Genomic DNA, 16,118 nt, shown 5'->3' with positions numbered 1-16,118 from the left:
AGGAACACAACCCAACAACATATGCTAAACATGGGTATGTGACCAATAAGATTTGATTTGAAACTGCTTGTGAGCAGACTGGTTCTAAATAAAGGAAAGAGAGGATAAGAAACAGAGAGAGAGAGAAATTGAGAAAGGGGCTGTAAGATATTTGGAGCGGCCAGCGAGCGGATCTTTGTTTTCAAAGAGATGTCATGTTACTTTCTGCTACTTAGTGAGTGTGCTCTGTTTCTCTCTCTCTCTCTCTCTCTCTCTCTTCTGTTTTGCTCACTCTCGCAAAGGGGAGAGCCAGGGTCAGAGCCTTGGCTGTCTCCGACACGATGCGTGTCAGCTCCTCTTATCCCTGATGAGGGGTGGGCCAGAGAAAGAAAGATCTCGAGCTCCCAACTGCTGTCACTTTCCATCAACGCAGGTCCACCACTATAGCCAGTAGCTGTAGAGCTGGAGGACGGAACAGTAGAGACCTGTTCATTCAGCATCAGTGGAATTTCTACACATTATAGTGTTACTTGATATTAGCTTCTGCAGAATGAGGAAAAACACTGAAAACAAAGCCTTACTGTTGACCGTGTTCCCCATTTCAATATACTGCACTGCGTCTACTCTTCGGAGGAAACTACTGTATCTGCTTCATTTCTAAATAGACAGAGCATTAGAAGGACGCATTTTACCTGAACAGTCTGCGTCTGGGTCTCCTCTCCCAGGCGAGGCCCAGTGGAGTGTATCAATTCACAGGTGGGTGAGGGCAGGGTACACTGGCTACCTCCACTATGCCCACTCCATCACACAGTGACAGCAGTCATTTAGAACATCAGACATCTGTGGACCCCTAAGTATAAGACTCTGGAGGGTCTCACATGGCAAGAACATGTCACGTCTACATACAGGGAGCACAACTCACATGCACCTCTCACACCCTTACTACCAACATTTTAGACAGAGCAACGCCAGAGGTCTGCCTGCCTCTTCTCAGACAGAGAGTCTGCAGCACCTGAGCCAGGCTGGTTACACTGGGCATGCTCAGTCCACTGCCAGAAACATAACTGATAACAGCAGTTTGAGGAGAGTACATCTACAGACAATATATGAGGTGGTTCTATATCTAAATAAATTCAAATCTAAATAAAATAAAGTTTTATTGGTCACATACATTTATTTAGAAGATGTTAATGCGGGTGTAGGGAAAGGCTTGTGTTCCTAGCTCCAATAGTGCAGTAGTATCTAACAAATCACAACAATACACACAAATCTAAAAGTAAAAGAATGGAATGAAGAAATCATTTCAGCCTCATGAGGGAGAAGAGGCACTACCGAGCCTTCTTCACATCTGTGCTGGTGTGAGCGGACCATGTTAAGTCCTCAGTGATGTAGACACAGAGGAACCTGAAGCTCTTGACACTCTCCACTGCGGCCCCGTCGATGTGGATGGGGGTGTGCACCCGCCTCTGTTTCCTGTAGGCCACGATCAGTGCCTTGGTCTTGCTGACGTTGAGGGAGTGATTGTTGTCCTGGCAACACACTGCCAGGTATCTGACCTCCTCCACTCATCGCAGTTGGTGCTCAGGCTTACCATCAGCAAACTTGATAATGGAGTTGTGTGAGGCCACATAGTCGTGGGAGCACAGGGAGTACAGGAGGGAGCTAAGCACTGCCCCTGGGGGGCCCCGTGTTGTGGGTCAGCATGGCGGTGTTGCTGCCTACTCTTACAACCTGGGGTCGGCCCGTCAGGAAGTCGAGAATCCAGATGCAGAGAAAGGTGTTCAATCCCAGGGTCCCGAACTTGGAGGGCACTATGGTGTTGAATGCTGAGCTGTAGTAAATTAACAGCATCCTCACATACTGTAAGTATTGCTCTTTTCTAGGTGGGAGAGAGCAGTGTGGAGTGCAATTGAGATTGCGTCGTCTGTGGATCTGTTGGGGCGGCATGCAAATTGAAGCAAACATGATGCTAGTGCTGCTCTGTTTTCTCCCCTGTTTGAGATGTTATGGCAGAATGTACTATTATGTGGGTACAACTGTCCACAGTCACAAACAGAGGAACTATGGGCCTTCACTCCCTTTATACAAAATCTAGACTGCACATCAAAAGGGAACTATTTTAATTTCAGTCATCATGAAATGTTTACCCAAAATCGCAGGGGAAAAACATTTAGTTCTCTTCTCTTTTCTAATTTTTAAAGCTCCCGAGTAGACAAAACTCTTTGTCACACAGTTGTCGAAACATTTACTTTAATAGCCAACAAACAAAGCAATTTGCTTGATGGAAAAACGTTGCATAAGCCAAGTCCTCAGGAAATACTTTTTTACTGCATATTGCTAATGACGAAACATTCTGAGCTCATATTGAAAAGCAATGCTAACGTTGGCCAAGCTAGGTGTACTAATTGTATCTTACTTCAGTATCTGTTATCGGAAATGAGCCTATGAACCAGTTCCACGTACAACAATAGCTAATAAAACGTTGGTTTTTTTCCACATAAAGATAAATCAGTTACACCACAAATGTGAGCGTTGCCAGCCATGTTATATTTAGTAGGCTCAATACAGGCTAGCATGCTATTCTTCCATAAATGCTACAACACTACATGATGAATATCCACGTTTTAAAGGGGGGCTTGAATAAACACACTCTGACAGTGTAGAAAATGATTCCCATCCCTATTGACTACATGTCTTGGCTGTAGTCTAGGATTGGAGTAGAGTCTAATCCTGACCTGGTGAAAATAGTGCAGAATGTGATATCCCTAGTGTAAACATTAGGCCAGACTCCAATACACATGTACCAGTGTAACTATAGCTAGCTAGAGCAAACGGGACAGTCCTAATGTTTGTGGCAGGATATATCATAGTTTGTTTGTTTGTCAAAAAGACGTTGACTCTTAGAAAAAAAAGTGCTATCTAGAACCTTTTAGGATTCTTCGGCTGTCCCCATAGGAGAACCCTTTGAATAATCCTTTTTTTGGTTCCAGGTATAACCTTTTTGGGTTACATGTAGAACCCTTTCTACAGAGGGTTCTATATGGAACCCAAAAGGGTTATACCTGGAAACAAAAATGGTTCTACATGGAACCAAAAAGGGTTCTCCTATGGGGACAGCCAAAGAACCCTTTTAGAACCCTTTTTTCTAAGAGTGTACTAGATGTACAAAATGTCTAAGTCTGTATGGTAATTAAAAACAGCTGTTTAATTGTAGTGACGGGTGACTGGCTGGAGGAACACTGTGTTTTTAAAAAAAAATTATAAAGGGGGTAAGCAGCAACCAAGAGCATCCAAGAGCTCTACCAGGTTTCTCAATAAAACTCTCCCTAGAGAACTAGGAAGAAGAGGCTGCCAAGAGCTCAGAGACCCAGCCTCCAGCCTCTCTCTCTCTCTGTTAACCCAACATGTGCTCATTCACTTACTCTCATCCTCTCTTTCTTTTTTCAATGCACACACACACACACATACAATTGCCTCTCACACACGCACACCTCTTTGTTGCTTGACTATGTCAGGAAAGGGAAATACTGAACACCAGCATATTTGATGCTGATGATATTTCATGCTGACGAGATGAAATCTATCATTCCAACAAGCACATTATATATAAAGAAAATGGAACACAATACTAAGCATATGATGATGATTTACGTTTCTCATCAGTCTGGCGCTCAAACTGCTGCTTCAGCATATCTACAGTATCTAAAATCCACATGCCTGCAATGTGTCTAACAATCCACATGCCTGCAATGTGTCTAACAATCATTGAAACCAATGACATTTGAAATATTAAGGAACTTTCTTTTAGCATGCCTAAACACAAATCCAAATGGTGGCCGTTTCAGGTTGACAGCAGCGACACATTTGGTCTGGGAAAAAATCATGTCATTTCTCAGGAAATGGCACATGCTAAATTAGGAGTGATGGACCTCTCGGTCTTCAGTTCAATAACATGCATTTTTCTCCCCTGCATCTGTGTGACAGGGCTTCATAACTGACCAATCAGCGGCAAGCCGTTCGAGGTGTAAAAAGACATGGACAGCAGCCACTTAATGCTGGCAGAGACAAACGCACATTAGCATGTGAATAGCAGCTCCAACAAATTAGGCTCGAATAAAGCAGTGTTTTCGGAGGTGCCAAGACTCATACATGTGGAATGGAAGGGCTGCAACAACAACAACACTCCAATAAAACGTGGTGAAATATGTAGGGATTTTCACATGGCTGATTACTGTGTACAGTGTACACCAGTGGTTTGTGTTCTTGGAGGGTGGGCCAGCTAAAACTGGGCTACACAGAAAGAGCGAGCCATTCACATTAGTCATGCACATTCTGTCTTTAAAAGTCACTTCTCGTATTTCTTAAAAAATATTTATTTATTTCTCTCTGTCTGTCTCTCTCTCCTCATCACCCACTAGTAATAGCAATGTGTTGGCAGTTTCGTTGGCTGGTTTTATAGACAGAAAACCCTGCACTATGAATCTGTCAAGAAGAAACCACAACTAGAAAAGTTGACCAGTGGCCAGCCACTGGCATAGACTAGAGTGGACAATGATTTAGCAAGACAGAAATGGCAACAAATGAAACCTGCTGACTGGTCAGTCCGGCTTTTCAGAGTATACAGAGCTGATGGAGAGCGGGGACTGAATGTCAACGCTGAATGTGTAGAATCCGCACTATACAGTACATAGTGTGCCAATAGCACCTCTGCTGCAGGCATTTGAGTTTGGCTGGCAGGCAATGGCTGGAAAAGGTCCAGGTTCTAGTTTTGTCCAGGTTCCATTGACTCAGAGGAAATGACTGGAGACACACACACATGCACTCGCACACGCACACAATGCTGGCCTCGAGCAGCTGAGATTATTCCCATGTGGCATTCCATGTTGTAACAAATGGACGCCAGTTATAGCCTGGTCATCCTCTATTAGTGGCACAATAAATACACACTGAAATCAAGGGATATTTTTTTAGCAGTTAGTATAAATCTTATTTAAACCTTTGGCTTAGCTACTCAGCAAAAAAGTTATGCACAGAGATCACATTCCAAAATATCCATGCCATAGATACCACAGTAGACATGAAAGTAGGGCTGGGCAATATGGCATAAAAATTATATCTAGATTTGAAAAAAATGTATGGTCGATTCACAATATAGTGTATATCTAGATGAAATAAGCTTTGTTGTATATTTAAATGTTCTTTTTAGTTTTTACATTTAACTAGACAAGTCAGTTAAGAACAAATTCTTATTTACAACAATGGCCTACACCAGCCAAACCCAGACGACGATGGGCCAATTGTGCACCGCCCTATGGTACTCCCAATCACAGCCGCTTGTGATACAGCCTGGATTTGAACTAGGGTGTCTGTAGTGACACCTCTAGCACCGAGATGCAGTGCCTTAGACCGCTGTGCAACTCGGTTATATACACTGCATTTCAAACAGTCAGCAATAATCTAATGAATTCAGGGCTTGTGAAGTTATACCTAGGCTAAATATAAGCCTTCCACAACCATAATTGTATTATTTTAACAAAAATAGTTTAACCTGCTTTGTTGCAAAAATCACTGTTCTGGCTTTCAAGTCTATCAATGTAAATGGCCTTTTTGTTACAAGTTTAACCAGAACCATGCATAATGCACATTCACTTATAATGACTAACTTATTGTAGCAGGCGTTATAGAAAATGAACACAGGTCTCATGAACAATCTCTCAAATGCAAGCCCATGTGCTAGTGAGTAGCCAACTAATCTTGATATTTTATTTGAAAGTTGCTAGCTTACAAGGTAGAATAGTTGAATGGTTATGAACACACCCTTATGTCTCCAACTGTTTGAACAGCATTGTCCACTTTGTTCAGATGTTGAAATTGAGTGGCCTACCTTATTTCTCAGAATGAGAAAACGAGTTGCCAATTCCATACACAATTGTGTTTTATGCTTATTGCACATTTATAGAACTCAGACTAGACAACTAGTAGAACAATCTTTGGCTAAAATGCTGCTAGAGGTACCGCAATGTCGTGCGTGACAAACTGAGCATTCATTTTCCAGAATCAATGTTCATTGATCCTCCCGTTTTAGTGGTGTCTGCTCTGTGTGCAATTTGAGGAGTTGAGACATAAAAAGGGTATCATTAAAAAGATGAACTTCTCCTTTATTACAGTAAAATAATGCCTCAATGTATTTCAGTGTCAACATGACCGGGTCTGATGGACCAAACCTCAAATGCAAATAGCGAGTTGAAAGCGCTTGTCAGAGAGGAAGAAGTGATCTCTCATCTTTGTTGTTGTGAGTGATGGGGGGAGGGGCTTGGTGTGTGTGTGAAAATGGGAAAGTGCACACGGCACAGAAGGAGCGAAAGAGATGAGACCAAAAAGACAACATGAGAACAAGTGGACATAAATACTCAGAAAAACGTTTCTGTATTTTTTTTCATGATTCTTGCAATACAAGTATTTGGAATATGGTGCAAAAACATACATCCTAATTAATCTAAATCATTTGATATTTATCATCCTACATGGAAGGTGAATCCGGGTGAAAGCTATGATCTAGCCTGGCGGATACGAGTCACAAACGGTCGAGCCATAAGCTCAACACTTTTAAAGAAAGAACCACTGTACATCGCACAGTTCGGGCTTGATCTGATTTATCTCTAGAGAAACTGGGCATTGCGCTCACAGAAAAAAAAACGAACTAAATGGAATTAAAATAATTGAACAGACGTCGGTCGGTCAATTGGTTGTTTAAAACTGAAACCGCACACAGAACACATAATGAAACAATGGGAGATTTACAGTGGATATAAAACGTTAATGTAATTGACTGAAAGCCACAATCAGATAAGGAACCCATTTCATGATCCGATAACGTTCTCAAAATGTCAACCTACTTCAGCTGAGAGTATACAGGAAAATGTAAAATACCATGTTAACATGTTATCTAGAGATGAGGTGAGAGAGAATGAGTGATTTACAGTGTCTATATTATGACAGCCTCAGCCTCAAAAGGAGTTGGTGTCAGTCTCATCTGTTTGAGGCAGAGGCTGTCCCAATATGGACACCGTAATAGTTAGATGTTAAACAGTGAAACACAGTGGCAGACTGAGCTTTAACACCTTAAATAATGCCTTATTTCTCTCCAATCGCCAAGCCTCACTTCCTAAACGTTGTACCCTCCACAACGGCCTGTTCTCACACTTCCTAAACCTTGTATCCCTCCACAACGGTCTGTTCTCACACTTCCTAAAAGTTGTATTTAGGGTTGCACGTTTTGGGGAATATTCAGAGGTGGAAACGTTCCGTGGGAATCCAGGGGAATATATGGGAATTAACAGAAATATATGCAAATTAATATTAATACCATTTAAATGTAGATGATTTTTGAATTGGATATATTTACCATTTCATATGGAGACAGAAACCTTTTACCTTATCATTGTAAGGGATTTCCTCCTCTTCTTCCGAAGTGGAGAGGCGAGAAGGATCGGAGGACCAATATGCAGCGTGGTTAAAGTTCATGGTTCTTTAATCAGAGAAACTATACATGAACAGAATACAAAACAAGAAACGTGAAAACCCCAAAACAGTCCCGTGTGGCACAAACACTGACACAGGAGACAACCACCCACAAAATACCCAAAGAATATGGCTGCCTAAATATGGTTCCCAATAAGAGACAACGATAAACACCTGCGTCTGATTGAGAACCACTCTAGGCAACCATCGACTTACCTAGACAACTACACTGAACACAACCCCATACATTTTAATAAACCCCTAGACAAGACAAAACACAATAAATCACCCATGTCACCCTGGCCTAACCAAAATAATAAAGAAAACACAGATAACTGAGACCAGGGCTTAGTTAAAGGTGCGGACTCCCGGCCGCACACCTAAACCCATAGGGGAAGGTCTGGGTGGGCGTCTGTCCACGGTGGCGGCTCTGGCGCGGGACGTGGACCCCACTCCAACATAGTCTTAGTCCGCTTTCTTAGCGTCCTTTGAGTGGCGACCCTCGCCACCAACCTTAGCCTAAAAACCCTAAAAGAGGGCCCCACTGGACTGAGGGTCAGCTCGGGACTGAGGGGTAGCTCAGGCTGGTTGAGGCTCTGGCAGCTCAGGCTGGTTGGCGGATCTGGCTCTGGCAGCTTCTGGCTGAATGGCTGACTGGCGGCTCTGGCGGATCCTGGCTGACTGGCGGCTCTGGCGGATCCTGGCTGACAGGCGGGAGACTCTGGAGGATCCTGGCTGACTGGCGGCTCTGGACAGGCGGGAGACTCTGGCGGCTCTGGACAGGCGGGAGACTCTGGCGGCTCTGGACAGGCGGGAGACTCTGGCGGCTCTGGACAGGCTGGGAGACTCTGGCGGCTCTGGACAGGCGGGAGACTCTGGCGGCTCTGGACAGATCGGGAGACTGGCAGGCGGGAGACTCTGGCGGCTCTGGACAGGCGGGAGACTCTGGCGGCTCTGGACAGGGCGGGAGACTCTGGCGGCTCTGGACAGGCGGGAGACTCTGGCGGCTCTGGACAGGCGGGGAGACTCTGGCGGCTCTGGACAGGCGGGAGACTCTGGCGGCTCTGGACAGGCGGGAGACTCTGGCGGCTCTGGACAGGCGGGAGACTCTGGCGGCTCTGGACAGGCGGGAGACTCTGGCGGCTCTGGACAGGCGGGAGACTCTGGCGGCTCTGGACAGGCGGGAGACTCTGGCGGCTCTGGACAGGCGGGAGACTCTGGCGGCTCTGGACAGGCGGGAGACTCTGGCGGCTCTGGACAGGCGGGAGACTCTGGCGGCTCTGGACAGGCGGGAGACTCTGGCGGCTCTGGACAGACTCTGCGGGCTCTGGAGACTCTGGACAGGCGGGAGACTCTGGCTCTGGACAGGCGGGAGACTCTGGCGGCTCTGGACAGGCGGGAGACTCTGGCGGCTCTGGACAGGCGGGAGACTCTGGCGGCTCTGGACAGGCGGGAGACTCTGGCGGTGGTACTGGGCCGAGGACGCGCACCTCAGGGAGAGTGCGTGGAGCTTCCACCGGAGGGCTGATGCGTGGAGGTGGTACTGGATAGACCGGACCGTGCAGGCGCACTGGAGCTCTTGAGCACCAATCCTGCCCAACCTTACCTGGTTGAATGATCCCCAATGATCCATCCACCGGGGACACCATGCGCAAGGCTGGTGCCATGTACGCCGGCCCAAGGAGACGCACTGGAGACCAGATGCGTAGAGCCGGCTTCATGGCACCTGGCTCGATGCCCACTCTAGCCCGGCCAATACGAGGAGCTGGTATGTACCGCACCGGGCTATGCACCCGCACTGGGGACACCGTGCGCTCCACAGCATAACACGGTGCCTGCCCGGTCTCTCGCCCCCCAGTAAGCACAGGAAGTTGGCGCAGGTCTCCCACCTGGCTTCGCCATACTTCCTGTGTGCCTCCCCCCAAGACATTGGGGCTGACTCTCGGGCTTCCATCCACAACGCCGTGCTGCCTCCTCATACCAGCGCGTCTCCGCCTTCGCTGCCTCCAGCTCGAGAATCTGTGGAAAGAACTGAAAACTGCTGTTCACAAATGCTCTCCATCCAACCTCACTGAGCTCGAGCTGTTTTGCAAGGAGGAATGGGAAAAAATGTCAGTCTCTCGATGTGCAAAACTGATAGAGACATACCCCAAGCGACTTACAGCTGTAATCGCAGCAAAAGGTGGCGCTACAAAGTATTAACTTAAGGGGGCTGAATAATTTTGCACGCCCAATTTTTCAGTTTTTGATTTGTTTAAAATATCCAATAAATGTTGTTCCACTTCATGATTGTGTCCCACAAAAAAATACAGTTTTATATCTTTATGTTTGAAGCCTGAAATGTGGCAAAAGGTCGCAAAGTTCAAGGGGGCCGAATACTTTCGCAAGGTACTGTAGCTAACCATTTCCTTGGCTCTCTTGTAGAGTGTATCCATTGTTTTCAGTGCCATGATGTCCTTGAGGAGCAGATTCAATGCATGAGCAGCACAGCCAATGGGTGTGATTTGAGGGTAGGACTCCTCCACTTTAGACCAAGCAGCCTTCATGTTCACAGCATTGTCTGTCACCAGTGCAAATAACTTCTGTAGTCCAAGGTGATTGATGACTGCCTTCAGCTCATCTTTAATGTAGACACCGGTGTGTCTGTTGTCCCTTGTGTCTGTGCTCTTGTAGAATACTGGTTGAGGGGTGGAGATGATGTAGTTAATTATTCCCTGCCCACGAACATTCGACCACCCATCAGAGATGATTGCAATACAGTCTGCTTTCTCTGTGATTTGCTTGACCTTCACGTGAACTCTGTTGAACTCTACATCCAGCAAATGAGTAGATAAAGAATTTCTGGTTGGAGGGGTGTATGCTGGGCGAAGAACATTCAGAAATCTCTTCCAATACACATTGCCTGTGGGCATCAGAGGTGAACCAATTGCATACACAGCTCGAGCAAGACGTTCATCAGCATTTCTCTGACTACGTTCCTCCATTGAGTCAAAAACATTTCTGATTCCAGGAGGACCATGAGCTGTTGCTATCATGGAGGACCATGAGCTGTTGCTATATAAAGATTATAATTTTTTTTAAAGAAAAAAATCAATACAATTCCATGTACAGATAAATAGTTAGATTAAACAACTCCTTTGTAAGAATTAAAAAAAAAAATGAAACATGTATGGAAACAGGTGAATTAACACTCCTTAGTTAGCAGTCTCAAGCAAGCTAAACCCCACATGGTAGCAAAAACTAGCTTGCAGAAATTGTTAACAAGTTAGAAATTATTTAAACACACTTCGCTGTAGACTACTATTTATTAGTTAACAAAAAAATAATCGGTGTCATATACACTATATTCACCCCACCCAGTATTGTAATCAAAACTGACCAGAAAGCATGTAGTCCTTGGCTCAGACAATGTAGTAGTGTGGGCTCAGTAGCATCTCATTAGTGTGCAAGATCTTGAGAATCAGCTGTACATGTGATGGAAGAGTGCACTGGGCATGTGATGGAAGAATGCACTGTGCATGCAGAAGGTTGCAATTCCATTGAATTGGGGATAGTTTAACCAAAATATGCCACAAGACCTAGAATTGCCTTATGTGTATAGCTAACATTTTTAATGAATTTAAACAAAGTTCCCAAAATTCCCGGGCTTAACTTCCCATGGAAAATTTCTGAAAAAAATCTGGAAATTTACCGGAAAGTTTCTGGCCCTTTGCAACCCTAGTTGTATCCCTCCACAACGGCCTGTTCTCACACTTAACGATGGGAAGTTCTTCGTCACAAAGCTTAACGGCTCAACTGTCATATATCTCTGGGCCAGACTGTGAAGAAGTATATTTATTTCTGTTGTGTCCATTCCAGATCTTTACATATACACAGGCTGATAGTTTCGTAAGGCGGACATTGGCCAAATGACAGCGGCCTGTCCCATTCATACCAACAAAGTAGACATCTGAAAGCAGGTTTCAACATTCATACAGAAGACTTGGCGTCGTTATCACAGAAAAATACATAATGTAACCGTCCATACTGTAAACGCATGAGACCTGCCAGCCTTAATGACACTCAAGTGATGGGAGTGATCTGTCAACTTTCCCTGCTTGTTTCCTCTGTGCTGGGGTTCAAAGATATGCAGTGTGGGATGCTGCACTAGAAATGAACACCAAATAAGCCCAACTTATTTCCAAAGCATACTATCCTTTATTCCTTATTTCACCTGAAACAGCACAGGGAGAGAACACAGCGTCACAATGTTTGCTGTCCTATGTTGATCTAAATACAGACTTTTCCTTCCTTTTCCCCCCTCAGAGTAAATTATGTTGAGTGTTGAGCAAGTGCAGGTAGACCCCATGACTCCATCAGGGCCAATTCAAAGATGGCACTGCAGACAAAACATCCGTTACAAGCCTCTGATGTATTCAACTGATTTGACAGTAAAATGGGATCTACTTGTCATATGCATAGAATATGGCACACAGGTGTTTTCCCAGACCATTCATCAACACCATGGCAAAGCATAAGATAATCCATAGGCTCTGGCCCAACCATGACAGCATTGTGCAAGTAGATCGGCCTGTATTGGCAGGGGAGGTGTGTTTGTGTGTTGGGTTTCTAATCAAATATTTAGAAGCTGTCAGATATGAAGTATCCTCTCCTGTAGCCCTCCTAGCACTGCATTCTCCCGGGCAATGCCACGCCTGACACACTATTAGCAGGCCTGTCTGCCTCAGTCAATGTATAGGCCATACTCCAGAGGACACCAAGGCTCAGTTAAGGCTTAAATCATGAGAGAGGCCCGTGTAGAGACGAAGACAGCAAGGGGCCTCGCTCACTTTTTCACACTATGATGAGCACTAAAACAGAAAGGATAGATTTTCTTACTTTCTCTCTCTTTCTCTATTTTTTTGTCTATGTCATTTCTTCCCCCCCGTCCCCACCAACTCTCCCCCTCCCAGAAATGTGCTTGGTACATCGTCTGTATGAGTCAGCATCCTGTGGTGCCATCGGCCCTTCTTGGATCCCTTTTGTCACATTTGTGCACATGTCTTGTTCAATTTGGCCTGATGTGCAGAGACTTGTGGAAGTCACATTGATTCGACAGCAGACGGTAAGCATTTGTGACAGGGCGCAGTAGAGGAAAAGGCTACTTGATGATGGCTTTGTGCTAAGAAAGAAACAAGGAAATTGTAAGACTAGGCTAGATTCTCATTCCTGTTTATCTTTGATTAGTGTATGTATAAAGGCTGGACATGGTTTATTTTTCTCTCCCTGTAATATTATTAGGGCTGTCAAATGTGTTATTTGCAGTTAACATTTGAGATTTGTAATGCCCTAAAAAAAAGTTCACACATTTCATCTCATCTCCATTTCTTTAACCAAAAGTTAACGTTTCCACACTGACCCTTTTAAGTGCAGCACAAAACGTGCTCGGCTGTTGCTGTGTGCTCTCAGTCTCAGCAGCTATAGATAAAGGCTCCTAGTTAAAAAGGCTTCTGAAGTTTAATTATATACGCAACAATTATAATCTATATAATCACACGTCCTGTTGCTGCAGGATTATTTTCCTGCTGTAGCAAACTGGCTTAAATTAATAGCTCAGACACACCGGTATGATTGTCAAATGTTTCTTCTGAACAGTGTCAGCAGCCAATCTCTTTTGTGTTTACAACACTTGTTGTATTCGGCGCATGTGACGAATAAAGTTTGATTTGACCTTGAAGTCGTCAGCCACTTGGCCTAGTTAAAATACTCCACACCAGAAGGTGGCAGTAACGTTGTTTTGCAATGCATTTCCATGTGTGTTGCTTATGGTCTATATTCCAATGTTGTATTTTGTAGAATGCCCTTGTTGATACTAGCCAGATGACCACAGGTAGATAACTACCTAGCAAGATGATGAAGAAACTATTTAATTCACTCTCCATGATCCCATATTGCCAATGCCAGCCCATAGCGAAATGTTTAGCTAGCTAGTTAACATTCTCGTATTCGCTAGATATCACAACATAGCTAGCTACACTGCACTAACTCGGCAGCTAACACAGGCAGCCGTTTCATGGAAACGAATCCATTGTGATTTAATTATAATCTCAATACTAGCGACAGTGGTTAGCTAGCTTGGAGGAAGTATTTAATGTGGTGTGCAATGCGTCTGTGCACTTAGCTAGCTACCATCCCAAAGCCTACATTGCATATGAAGTGTGACTGGCTCATGACATTTAATGTACAGAGAAAATGCCCTATTTTTTTCCTTTTTGTTGTTACCCCTATTGGCTCCCCCAAGTGTTGGTTCGTGCTCTCTGATTGGCTCAAAGTCAAGTTGTTGGCCACTGATAAGCATTACGAATTTACAAGTTGAAACGGCATGTCCGTCACTACCGGGTCGGCAGGCACCGTAAGCAGGTAGAACGACCTACCACTGTGATAAGTATCTGTCGGCAGTGAGATTCTCTGTGTGTTTCATGCTTCAGATCTGACATCTGTAGCAGCTCCTGTAGAGCGGTCTGTGGTGCTTAAACATCCACCATGCACGCAGCTTTGAGCAACAATAAAGCTAGCCGTTTAGTTATGCACAGTTTTGCACAGAAGTCGCTAGCAAATGCTAACGTTAGCTAGCTAGTTAACCAAACAAGAATGTTTACAATGCCACGGATGAATGCCTCTTGTTTCAAATAATTTCCCACAATGATTTTAAAATCGGAAGAGGACATCCATTCAATTTAGCTACTGTTTTTGTTGTAGTTCACAGGTTAAAAGATTTAAGCAAATGATTCCAATTCTAGTAGTAGCAGCTTGGGATCTAGTTGAAGAACATGGATAAGTAGCCTAGGATAAATCTAATAGCTGTATGATATTTTACATGATCTCCGACCTGTCTGATCTGTTATTTATGTAGTGTCCTATAACCAAAATATATTATACCTACAACCCAATGTGATGTTCTTTTAAATGGAAACATCTTTAACTATGCTAAAATTTAAACAATATATATTTGTTTCAATTAATCAAATTAATCGCACAGAAAACCATGTGATTAACTCAATAAAATGATTTAATCGTTTGACAAGCCCTAAGTGTTACACAAACACACGCTAAAAACACGTGATGAAGATTCATTCCAATGATAAGGCCTTGCATGTAAACGTACCACCTCATCATCATTATGTCACATTAAAGTATCATTCCTCTCAATAACATGCACTACATTATAGTGACAGACGATGAATGATCAAATCCTGAAACTGTGATCGTTTTAATTGTTTACTTATTACTAAAGCGAGATCTAATTGGTGTTTGGTAACAAATGGTGTCACAAGGGGAGTTAACGATGGATAATGATAATGACACTGTTCAAGGATAATGTAGGATTTGTACACAAGACGACAGACAGCAAGGCAACATGGGAATTCAAATTCAACTGACAAAAGTCCTTATCAGCTTCCCATGACCCCATTTCCATAATAATATGATTCCCTAACTCACGTCACTGCTCTGACAGTCACTTACGGATGTGTATCTTTGTGATTTGTATCCAAATACACAAACAGTATATAAGCTCCATGACTATGAACAAACAGAAGAAATAGCCTACTTTCCCTTTGCTTTTCTTCCCCACGTGTATATTTTCTTGCATTCAAAGGACAAAACAACAGCTCTTTCCGGATCATACAGCTGCACATACATGGCAAAATGTTTCGCAAATTACATCCTAATGAAAAGCAAACATAACACAGGCATACTTCCACACAACAACACCCATGTGAATAGATGGGCTTTCCACTTTGCAGTTTGCTGGGGTTTTGCCAAAGGGAGAGAGAGAGAGGAGGGAATCAGATACATGGGAAAAAACAAACTGTTTACCTTGTAGAAGAGCATGATGACCTGACGCAACTTGAGCCGGTGGAACACACAGACGTCATAGAGTGCCGACACGGCCAATACCGTCACCCCCTGCTCTTTCCACAGCATGCTGCAGGCAGCACAACCCAGGCTGCCCAGGAGCCAGGCCCCCAGCCTGCAGGGCCCCGCAGGGCCCCCTCGCAGGGCACAGTGACGCACGTAGCACAGCAGAGACAGCAAGAAGAAGAGGGCGGCGCCCACGTCGGCACGGCCTACCACGCCCGCCACCGCCTCTGTGTGGATGGGATGCGAGGCGAACAATAACCCAGCCAGGAGGCTCCACAGGCCCTCTCCTAGCAGCAAGCGGGCCAGCCAGGTGAAGAGGGCCGTGACGGCTCCATGGAGGCCCACGTTGACCAGGTGGTAGCCCCAGGGCTCCAGGCCACCCAGGGCATGGTTGAGGCGGAAGGAGAGGGTACACAGGGGCCGGTAGGACTTGTGGCTGCCGCTGTGGGTGAGCAGGGTGCCCCAGAAGTCATCGTAGAAGATGTTGATCCACGGAGTCTCTGGTAGCAGATCCTGGTTGGTTTTGATCGCACGGCTGTGGGCAGATGGAAAACAGAGGGGTTAGAAGATGAATGTGCAATGATCCTCATGTTTATGGATTACCTGATCAAGGGCAATGCCACCACAGTGCTTGGGACTGGCGTGTCAGTCAATTCAATCAATATGACACAGTATGTCTTCACTGTACCATCACATTCAGTAGAATTGCAAGGACT

The 16,118-nt window shown here is 44.7% G+C and overlaps 1 protein-coding gene across 3 annotated transcripts in view; it reads right to left on the bottom strand.

The window, feature by feature from the left end:
- The window catches only part of tmtc2b (transmembrane O-mannosyltransferase targeting cadherins 2b), a 169,511-nt gene that overhangs the window by 81,777 nt on the left and 71,616 nt on the right, over positions 1-16,118 (bottom strand). For all 3 annotated transcript variants that reach the window (XR_006083616.1, XM_024423883.2, XM_024423885.2), the window contains exon 2: positions 15,358-15,937. Coding sequence is in view for 2 of the 3 variants with exons in the window: in XM_024423883.2 (XP_024279651.1) it covers positions 15,358-15,937 (580 nt within the window). In the remaining variant the exon portion in view is untranslated. The remainder of the gene's footprint in view (positions 1-15,357; positions 15,938-16,118) is intronic.

Source organism: Oncorhynchus tshawytscha, linkage group LG06 (assembly GCF_018296145.1).
Source record: "Oncorhynchus tshawytscha isolate Ot180627B linkage group LG06, Otsh_v2.0, whole genome shotgun sequence".
NCBI classification, from domain to species: Eukaryota; Metazoa; Chordata; class Actinopteri; order Salmoniformes; family Salmonidae; genus Oncorhynchus; species Oncorhynchus tshawytscha.
The sequence above is the reverse complement of the archived record's forward strand: the minus strand, read 5'-3'. Positions and strand labels throughout refer to the sequence as shown.